The 10,849-nt window shown below is 44.8% G+C and overlaps 1 protein-coding gene across 1 annotated transcript; it reads left to right on the top strand.

The window, feature by feature from the left end:
- The first annotated feature begins 1,226 nt into the window (after positions 1-1,226).
- CST8 (cystatin 8) lies at positions 1,227-8,447 on the top strand. The gene is made up of 3 exons (XM_032419972.1): positions 1,227-1,457; positions 4,348-4,461; positions 8,364-8,447. The coding sequence occupies exons 1-3, from the start codon at positions 1,227-1,229 to the stop codon at positions 8,445-8,447; spliced, it is 429 nt and encodes a 142-aa protein (XP_032275863.1).
- Positions 8,448-10,849: the final 2,402 nt, after the last annotated feature.

The following is a 10,849-nucleotide window of genomic DNA, read 5'->3' on the forward strand; positions in this document are numbered from 1 at the left end:
TTGGGCAATATATACTAAATTTTAATTTAAGTGAAGCTTTTGCATCAATTTTCCATCTAGTTGTTTATTATACAGAAATACCTGGGTAATTTCACAAAGATATTCGAAAAGTATTGTCCACTACAGTACTGTTTGTAACAGCTGTAAATGGGAAACAAAACATCCATTAATAGGCAGTTAAAATACAATATGGTATATTCACACTGCAACAATTTACAACCTGCCAGGCAGACTTATACCTGCATATTGTTTCCTATATATTGCCACTTCTCATGGTCAAGAGCCCATCAATCTTCTGGCCCTGGGACCAATGCCCACCTCTCGGCCCCTCCAGGAACTTGCTGGACATTGATTTGGGATTTTCACAGAGAAGCAGAATTTCCAAGAGCTCAGGGGATGCATGGGCCCCCTCCCGCTAAGGCACAGGTTCGGCCATCAGGTTGGCTGGGTGACCCTCACCCTTGCAGGACGGCAGAGGGAGGTGCTATTGGTCCAAACAGAGGGGTCAGAGGCCAGGCATTTGGGAAGCTGGGGTCACTGCACAGGTGGGCAGGAGACCTCTGGGTGGTCCTCACAGCTTGCCTGCTGTGTGTGAGCTGTCTGCACCGGAGGACAGTGGCTATATCACAGGTGCTGGATTACGTCACAAAGTGTGCCCTGCCTACAGGGGCATGGGCAGAGCAGAGTTCAGGACTGAGGGAGACCCCTGACCAGGGCTTAGGCACAAACTGAGTGCTAGAGACCCAGGAGAACCACGGGCTGGGGTGTGGGCCACAGCCAACTACACAAGGAAGAGGGGGCAGCCAGTGGGTACGGCAGGTTGGAAAGTCCCCAGAGAGCCGGGGCCAGGAAACTTGGGGCAGCAACACTTTTCACAGTCACATCTTACAGGCTGAGGTGCAGAAACAGGAGTGGGCGGTGAGGTGACCCAGGTAGGTCCTGGCAGACCTGGGTCTAAGTGTTCTCCATGAAATTGCAGACCACATCTGGGGGATGGAGGGCGGATGGCTGGTAACAGGGACTCTTTAACTTGTTTCTTGTGGGTTGATTTCCTTGGAGACAGGGGTAGCCCTAAAGGGTGAACCTAATGGTTCTTTCTTGAATCCAGCTGGGCTGAAGCTGTTTTAGATCTTTGAACCTGCAGCGACCGCATCCATCCCACCCCATCTGAAGCTCCAGCCATGGGAGGACGAGGAGGCTCACTTGTGTCCCTGGACGGAGGGATCATGACTAGATCCTGGGGGTCCTGCTTGCTCCTGCTCACCATTTTGGTGGCCCTGGTGACCAGCACAGACCCAGGCAAGAATAAGGTCAAGGTGTTGAGGGAATTGAAAGTGATCAATGCCTCAAATGCCAACGTGAAGCAGTGTCTCTGGTTTGCCATGCAAGAATACAACAAAGAGAGTGAGGATAAGTACCTCTTCCAGGTGATCAAGACAGTACAAGTCCAGCTACAGGTAAAGGTGTTGCCTCGCACCATGCATGTGTGCCTATGGTGGGAGAGATTGAAGCTGGACTGAAAGGGTGGGCATGGGAGAAAAACAATGATATATAAAAGTACTAAATATGTGAGTGATCAAGTACTTACACATTTGCAGATCACTGTGACACCACTGCACTTTCTATATATGCTTCCACTGTTCTAAGTACTTTATGTGTGCTAACTCATGTAAACTCCAAACTGCAAATCACATGTTCATGATTTGTATTTGCTAGGGCTGGGAGACAAATTGAGTGCCACGAATATTTTGCAATAATGCTGCCATGGGCAACATTTCAATTTATCCGTATAACGTAGATTGTGCGGTTGAAAAGAGACATGCGGCTTATCTAATGTGTAGGTAATAAAGTCTCTCCTCCTATAGTCTATAATTCTTGGAATCCAACATTTGTTTAGTAGAAGTGGAGACATTCTGATTCTATGTTCATAAAAATGTATCCCTCCTCGCAGGGTCATGCATGGCCCAAGGCTAGGAAGCATTGCTTAGTTGAATTCCATTGAGAATGATGCTTCCCGGAGCTTGCATCATGTGGTCCTGCATGCCATGGTCAAGATAAAGCCCCCAGAGCTGGAACTGAACTGACTGTACCATCCTTAGTCTGCGGGTTGGTGGTGTGGCTTGTAATTCCACCATGAAACTTGCGAGAGTGAATTGTAAGGATACTCAGCAGAGAGGTCCTTGTTGGCAGGGTTGACTTCAGTTTTTATATTCTCCATATGGCATGTCCATTTGCAGGAACTGAGCCAGTGTACATGTTGGCACTTATGACCCCATCCCTTTGGGACCTTGTGAACCAACAGCCCGTATTTCCAGTATATCATGCTGATGGCGCTCTGTTTATTGACTGGCACGCTGCACAATCCCCTGGGGAACTCCTGCATCCCTTTGAAGTAGGGGGATGGATTCTGGCTCTTGTAACTTCTCCAGACCCCTTTGCAGTTGTCTCTCTTTGGTATCCAAGTAGCACACATATTCAGTGAGTTTCTCCCAAGCAGCCCTATGCCAGTGGATGTACATGGGGTGGTGAGATGGACAGAAATAATCACACTCCTAGGGAGCCAGCAGTCTAATCAGAAAGAAACAGTGCCAAACCCGGAATGAGAGCTGGGGCATCTGACCTGGTGGCATGGTACCCAGGAGTCTGGAGGTCAGAGGAAGGGTTCCTCGGATAGGCTCTCACCTGAGGAGCTTGCAAATGTCCTACCGCACTGGCCTCACCATCACCAATTAAATGAGGATCTCTAGGTAGGACCCAGGTATCAGTAGGTGTTAAAACTTTCCAGGTGATCCCAATACACAGTCAAGGCCAAGAACCACCTCTCTAGGGAGTGATATTGCTGCCAAACCTGAGGGCAGACTAGGAGGGAATCAGGTGAAGGATGCTGGTGGGAAGTGTTTTCGTTTAGGTTTCCCACAACAGATCCCAGTGCTAGAATTCAAGTGCCAGTAGTTTATTTGGGAGGCCATCCCAGTAAGCACCAGGAGGCTGGATGAGAGGGGAGAGAAGTCAGAGAAGTGGCCAGAACAGAGTGAGTTACTGTGCAGATGACCGCAATGGGCCTCCCTGGGGCCTCGGGAAAGGATGCAGAGCCTGCCTCAGAGTTTGGCCACCCTGCAGGAGGGAAGCTCAGTTGCTTACCCATCAACTCCCATCCATTGTTGGCTAAGAACTGCTCTTGGCTCTTGCTGGTCAGGAAACCTCCAGGCAGGGAGCCCCAGGAAGTGGCAGTGTGTTTGGGAAGAGCAAAGGACATGGACACCACTCACAGCATCTGTTACAGGAGGGGAGCCCAGGAGGATTGGGGGGCTGCACGGGGGTTGGGAAGAGCAGTTACGCATAGCTGGCTGCCACTGGGAAGGGGCATGGCCCATTCAGCAACTCAAAGGAGCCAGTGTGACTGGACAGAGAGGTGGGCAGGGACTAGACCATTCAGGGCCTTGAAGGTACCCAACTTAACTCTCCAACCCAACGGGCAGCTCTGCCAGTCTCTTCTTGATGTCAACTAACCAGCTTCTCCCCCATGGCAGGCCAGAGTCACCTTGTTAATTCTTTGGAATGTAGCTAAAATGTAATACAATTTTATTAAAGGCTTGAAGATAGCAATGAGGAAAGATACCCCTTTTGTCTCCTGCTGTAATCTCTTAAAACCAGATGAAAGCTGATTTAAATGAGCTTCTCGAGTGGCCTTAACCACACTCAGCCATTAATGAGTTCAGGAACTACTGATGCCTTGCTGTAAACCCACTGCTTCTCTGCTTACTAAACACTCAACAGAGAACAGCAAGACCAACTCCAGCCGGCATGGGCCCTTTAAGGACTGCTTGCTGAGGTTGTGGAGAAGCCCTCCAAAGCAGGAAATGTCACCAGGTAACAGACTCTGAGGGGGTTGTGGAAAAGGAATCAGGGAGGAGCATCCAATGTGGCTGCAGGGCCTGTCCTTTCTTCTGGCCTGTGGGAACCTGTAATATCTCAGGCCCAGGAGAGCTGATGGTTCTGGTGACCTCATCCTTCTCCCTGATCCTTCATGGAGCATGAGGCATGCCCTGGACTTTGGGACAGAAAATGGAATTAGAAGGTTTCACCTTCATTGGGGCCCCACACTGGAAAGGAGACTTTTCCCCGAGGATACAGCTCCAGGGAATGGTTTCCAGGGTCCAACTGCTATCAGTATACAGAGGAATCCAGGCCTTCCTCTAAAGGTATGTTGGAAAGAGGGGATAGGGAGTAGGAGATAGGGAGAAAGGATGAGGGGGAGAGTGTTTTTTAGATTTTTTTTTTTGGCAAAAACTTTAAAAAAGTAAAATAAAAATCTTTTGAATAAAATTGCACCATGTTAATTGACAGGTTACAGATCGTTTGGAATACTTTATTGATGTTGAAATTGGCCGCAGCAATTGCAGAAAGTTTTCAAATAGTACTGAAAACTGTGCCATTCAAGAGAACTCTAAACTGGAAAAGGTAGGTGATCAACATTTTGTGATGGTCTTGGCTGCTCTGAGCCCTAGACAGAAGAACTCGAGGTGCCTGTATCCTCTCTCTGAGGTCTGGATTACTCCCAAAGTTTTGCCCCGGAAGTGGGCTTTAGAGCAGAGGGTAGAGAACAAGGGAATATGATGAACCCCTCTGAGCCTTTCCTTATACCTCATCCTAGGGGCAGAATGTTGTCAGGGTCACTCTTATTGCAAGGGCTTCATCCACTCTGGCCTTTTGGTGCAGGAAAACTTGACAACACTATTCATTGAAAGTGTCCTCTTGGACCCAGATGAGCAACCTAGCCATTCCTGGCCCCAGAGCTGCTCATCTTTGTGAAGGCACGAAAGGAAACTCATTCATCCACTCAGCTATGTATTAAAGCTTACTATGCACCAGGTGGTATTTTGGGTGCTAGAGATTAAGCAGTGACTAGGCCAGACATTGTTCCCATCCCCCTAGGGTTACAGTTGATTCTTGCCAGGCTCAACCATGATTTCCAGGAAGGTCATGGAAAAGCCCAAAGACCCCCACCAAAGGGCTGACCTGGGCCAGGGGCTTTTAGCCTCAAGCCCATATTTCTGATCTCAGAGGTGGGGAGAACCCCAGATTCATCTAAGTCCTTAGTGTGATATTGGTGAAGGCTTTCTGCAGGTTTGCCCAAGAGATGTGTCTTTGCTTTTGTTTACACCAGTGGTTCTTTATGTGAGCAGGCATCAGAATTACCTGGAAGCCTCGATAAACCCAGATGGCCAGGTCCTACCTGCAGAGTTTTGGACTCAGTAGGTCTGGATTGGGAACCAAAAGTTTGCATTCTTAACAAGTTCCCAGCTGCTGCTGCTGGCTGTGGGACCATACTTTGAGAACCACTGCTTCATTTGGCCTTGCCACAGGAAATTGCAAGGGCCTATTAACAAAGTGCACTTCCACTATGTTTCACTAAAACTGCCTCTGTATGCTCAAACTTTATAAATCTGATCATTTCCAGTTAACAGCAGATACCCATCAGGACAAACATTTAAGCAGGGAGCATGTCTTTATGCCATGTGGCTTTTATGTTACTTTTGTTTATCTTTTATTATTAGTAGAAGTATGGTTGGTTCAAATTTATATTTTCTACTGGACCCATTGGGATTATAGAAAAGTTGTTGCTTTTTACCTGGTTGTAGAAAATCTTAAAAAGAATTAAAGAGAATTGTCCTGAAGGAGCTCACTTATCTAAGGTTTCCATGGACCATCCCAAATTTTAAGGTGCACGTTTTTAAGCGCACACTTACCAATAATGAAAACAGTTTTTTTTTTTTCTTTCCAAGTCTTTGGAATAAAGCTGAAGAGTAATAATGCTGGGCAGTTTTTCTTATTCCCAGCTTTGATGGCAGTGCTTTCAGTATTTATATCCTATTATTAAATATTATATCAAGTGCTGATTTCTGGAATTCCTCCAATTCCATTTGCCAAGAGTTATTTTTTTCTTTCTTTTTTTAAATTTTGTTAACATATAATGTATTATTTGTTTCAGGGGTACAAGTCTGTGATTCATCAGTCTTACACAATTCACAGCACTCACCATAGCACATACCCTCCCCAGTGTCCATCACCCAGCTACCCCATCCCTCCCACCCCTCTCCACTCCAGCAACCCTGTTTGTTTCCTGAGATTAGGAGTCTCTTATGGTTTGTCTCCCTCTCTGGTTTCATCTTGTTCCATTTTTTCCTCCCTTTCCCTATGATCCTCTGTCTTGTTTCTCAAAATCCTCATGTCAGTGAGATCACATGATACTTGTCTTTCTCTGATTGACTTATTTCGCTTAGCATAATACCCTCTAGTTCCATCCATGTTGTTGCAAATGGCAAGATTTCATTTTTTGATGGCGGCATAATATTCCATTGTATATATATACCACATCTTCTTATCCATTCATCTGTTGATGGACAGCCAAGAGTTATTTTTTAAATTACGTTTCTTCTATCAATTATTCTTCCAGCATCTACCAAGTATACTAAATAATTCTTCTTCTTTGACCCATTAGTGAAATAAAGTAATAGATTCACTAATGTTTTGTCATTCTTACATATCTGGAAGATGGTTTTTTTAGGGGGGGATCTTATTGCTTGGATTGCCTTAGTTAGTTCTTATCCACGTTGACTGACTGCAGGTTGTTCAAAGTGGTGACGAGTACCTAGTACCTCAATGTATAAGCTTGTTCAGGGAATGTCTGTCTTCATTGCATTTTCTGGACAACTGCACACAGATGTGGCATGGGACATTCTTTACTCCTTTGGGCCAGACAGCTTTGTTGAGCCTGGTGTCAGTATGCACATCCATCCCTTTCACGGCAAATTTCTAGCTCTCCCTGAGTGCCCTGGGGGCACACTTCTTGAAGGCTTCTCCATTGATGTGCTGTGAGCATGGATGGCATATTCTCTGGTCAACTCACTGATGGCAGAACAGTCCCTTCTTCTTGCCACCTTTCTTTGTGGGAACCATTCTGTTGGGCATGATGGGTTATGTCCACCCTTGTCTTTTAGAATATGGTGAAATTCAATATGCCACTTTTTTTTTTTTAGGGATTTTTATATAGGAATTATATACATTAAGTACTCTTAATCTTCCCTGATTTTAAGAATCAGGGGTGCCTGGCTGGCTTAGTTGGTGGAGTGTGCAACTCTTGATCTCAGGGTTGTGAATTTGAACCCTGCATTGGGTGTAGAGATTACTTAAAAATAAAATTAAAAAAAAAGAATCACTTGGAGCATGTGGTGAAACCACACACACACGTTCCATGGCCTCATCCCAAATTTATTCCATCAGAATTTCCAGGTGCAGACACCCCACATATTTCATATCACTGGGAAAGTCTGGGAAACACTGTGTTAGGGATAGCAATTGTTTAATACGCAAATGCCTTTCATTTGCCAGTATTTTTTTTTTTTTTTTTTTTTAGGATTTTTGTTTTAGGGGAGTTTGAGTTATAATTTATTCCTCTGTTATATTTTGGTTTCAGGATTTTTCTGGTCTGGTGTAATGAGAATGAGGACTTTCCATCTTTTGTGTGTGTGTTCTGGATCAATTTAGGGACCACAAGAGCTTTGGGTTGCCAAGGTTTTGTGTAATTTGCCTATAAAACCCTCTTGATTTGGTGTTTTTTTGTGGGTTTCTGCGGGGAGAAAGACCTGCATAATCCTCCTTTGCATGCGTCCAAAACTCAGCAGAGACCAGGCTTTCTTTTCTCTGACTCCTAATAGCATCTCAATGTTTCCAATTATCTAAGATGCTCTTTGCTGTTTTTCCAGGACTGCTATATATGTATTATCCAGCTATCTATCTAACTAGCTAGATTTTTCTATTATCTAGCTATTTATCTATCTATCTACCTACCTTCCTATCCATCCATCTATCCATCCATCCACCTATCACACACACATAGAATATTTCATTTGCCATTTCTATGGTATTTTGAAATGGAGAGACGGGCTCTTTGGAATAACAGCTGGTAGGCCCTAGAGCCCTCCGAATTGCTCTTGTTATTAGAACAAAAGACATTATTAGACTTAAAAGACATTATTTAATTATTAAGATAACATATATTAGTTTATATCTGACAGAATTGCTTTATTTACATTATAGAAAATATTAGAGAGAATTAAAAATAAAATCAAGTTTGCATCTGATCTCCCAAAAAAACATGATGATTGTTAGTATTTGCTGTCTGTCCCTGGTTCTTATGGGAACAGAGACCCCTCCAGGTATCTGCTGATGGCTGTAAAGGTCTAGGGGATTCCTAGGAGCACTCAATGATGGCTGATGACCCATCCTCCAGCTAGCAACAGGACATTTTTTCCCCTCTTTTTTGGCATTACTGATTTTGTTGTGGTTGTGGTCTTTTTCAGAAAGTAATGTGCAGTTTTTTGGTCGGAGCACTCCCCTGGAATGGTGAATTCATGGTGATGAAGAAGCAGTGTGCGGATGCTTAGGGGATTCTGGAGCACCACCCCACCACCACCATCTCTACCTTTTTCTGTGAAGAGATAAATGGCACGCACCGTGTTACCAATGCGGTTTCCTCATGCACGCCTCTCTGCTTATTTTGTTTCCTAGTTTCTTATTAGGTGGTGACAAAAGATGGGTATGTCCAATTCCTTTTTCTTTTTCTTTTTTTCTTTTTTTTTGGCCTCAAGGGAAGCCCCTTAACTTTGGCCAACTTGGTGACCCACCACCAGGAATAAGTTTGTCCCTGAGTACAAAGGATGGAGTGAGGTCCGATTCCATTCCCCACTGCAAATCTGAGGAGGGATTCCTTTTTGATTGGGTAATAACCCCTTCCAGAGGTCTGAAGACAGTGGGTGCTAACTCAACAGGTTCCTTCTGGAAGCCTCCTTTTTGGCCCGAGGCTCCTTCTTCCTGAGAGTTCTGAGTCCACAGGTCACCTGGGCTAGGAGAACTCCTGCAGAAGAAACAGTCTTCCCCTGTGGGGTCTCTGTGAATTGGGGAACTTGTGTTTCTTCTCCTGTAAATGTCAACAATGGTCACACTAAGAGAGGCAAAGGGCAATAACGCCTTCAGAGTAAGCTGTGTTGTTCGTGTGTAGGCGCATGCACGTGTGTGTGTGTGTGCGCGCGTGTGTGTAGAGAGATAGAGAGATGGATTGAGAAAGAGAGAGAGAGAGACAGAGATGGGGAATGTGAAGAAGGAAGTAGGCAAACATGGATGATAGCAGGAGATGAAATTCTCTTGAAGAAAATAATCATTAAAAATAAGTCAGTCTACTGGTTATTTACCCCAAAGATACAAATGTAGGGATCTGAAGGGGTACGTGCACCCCGATGTTTATAGCAGCAATGTCCACAATAGCCAAACTGTGGAAAGAGCCAAGATGTCCATCGACAGATGAATGGATAAAGAAGAAGTGGTATATATATACAATGGAATATTATGCAGTCATCAAAAGGAATGAGATCTTGCCATTTGCAACGACGTGGATGGAACTGGAGGGTGTTATGCTGAGCGAAATAAGTCAGAGAAAGACATGTATCATATGACCTCACTGATATGAGGAATTCTTAATCTCAAGAAACAAACTGAGGGTTGCTGAAGTGGGGGGTGGGGTGGGAGGGATGGGGTGGCTGGGTGATAGACATTGGGGAGGGTATGTGCTATGGTGAGTGCTGTGAATTGTGCAAGACTGCTGAATCACAGATCTATACCTCTGAAACAAATAATACATTATATGTTAAAAAAAAAAAAAGAAGATAGTAGGAGGGGAAGAATGAAGGGGGGAAATCGGAGGGGGAGATGAACCATGAGAGACGATGGACTCTGAAAAACAAACTGAGGGTTCTAGAGGGGAGGGGGGTGGGAGGATGGGTTAGCCTGGTGATGGGTATTAAAGAGGGCACATTCTGCGTGGAGTACTGGGTGTTATGCACAAACAATGAATCATGGAACACTACATCAAAAACTAATGATGTAATGTATGGTGATTAACATAACAATAAAGAAATTCTCAAAAAAAAATAAGTCAGTCTAACGGGGAATTATTTAATGGTACTAAGTTTCAGTTTTGCAAGATGAAAGAGTTCTGGAGACTAGTTTCACAACAGAGTAACTATATTTAACACTACTGAACTGTATACTTAAAAATGGTGAAGATGGTAGACTTTATATGTATTTACCATGATTAAAAATAAAAAAAAATAAGTAGATGTGTCTGTTTTAACCATGGTGCTGGGTAAAATTCAGAAGGCCAAGTATATTTCAAATGTGCACACACACTGGCCAGGCTTCACCTCACAGGGCCTGGCAGGTGGTAGAGATTGCAGTATTTCTGCCCCAGACTGAATGAGGCCATGAAACTCAAAGGCCATTCCTTTTACCTCTCGTTCCTGTGTTTTACCCAACTGATGTTTCATGGGTAGGGACACTGCACCACTTGGAAGCAGCAGGGACAAGTGACATTCGCCTTGCAAAGTCCTTGCTTTTCCTGCATCTCTCCCTGCTCTCCCCCCATCAGGCCCCATGATTTTCTTCCAGGCACACCCACTTCCACGCCCACTTTCTTCTGATGAAACCCCTGCCCTGTTTCCTCTTCCCCCTCTCAAGATCCTCCTCTAATTAAGGGACTAGGGTTTGGATCTGGTACAGATTTTTGCATTTCTTGGACCTAATATACTTATCCTGATTAAAAAGTGTTCTTTCCTTCGGGCCAGGAGGCTCCATCAAAAATTACCCCCTAACCTCCACCCCTCCACCTCTGACACACTGATGGAACTTCCCATGTGCGGGCAGCAGACCCATCACCCAGCTTTGGAGGGGCTTGCGGGACTGGTCAGCTTAAGGCTCCATGGGTCTCCGCTGTTTGTGGAACAGTCTAAGTCAT

Source organism: Phoca vitulina, unplaced genomic scaffold, assembly GCF_004348235.1.
Source record: "Phoca vitulina isolate PV1807 unplaced genomic scaffold, GSC_HSeal_1.0 scaffold22, whole genome shotgun sequence".
Lineage (NCBI taxonomy): Eukaryota > Metazoa > Chordata > Mammalia > Carnivora > Phocidae > Phoca > Phoca vitulina.

Excerpts from the sequence above, each read along its gene's own strand:
- CST8 (XM_032419972.1), top strand. The coding sequence starts at position 1,227 with ATGACTAGATCCTGGGGGTCCTGCTTGCTCCTGCTCACCATTTTGGTG. Across the intron at positions 1,458-4,347 it reads CAGTACAAGTCCAGCTACAG|GTTACAGATCGTTTGGAATA; the intron begins GTAAAGGTGTTG and ends GTTAATTGACAG. Across the intron at positions 4,462-8,363 it reads AGAACTCTAAACTGGAAAAG|AAAGTAATGTGCAGTTTTTT; the intron begins GTAGGTGATCAA and ends GGTCTTTTTCAG.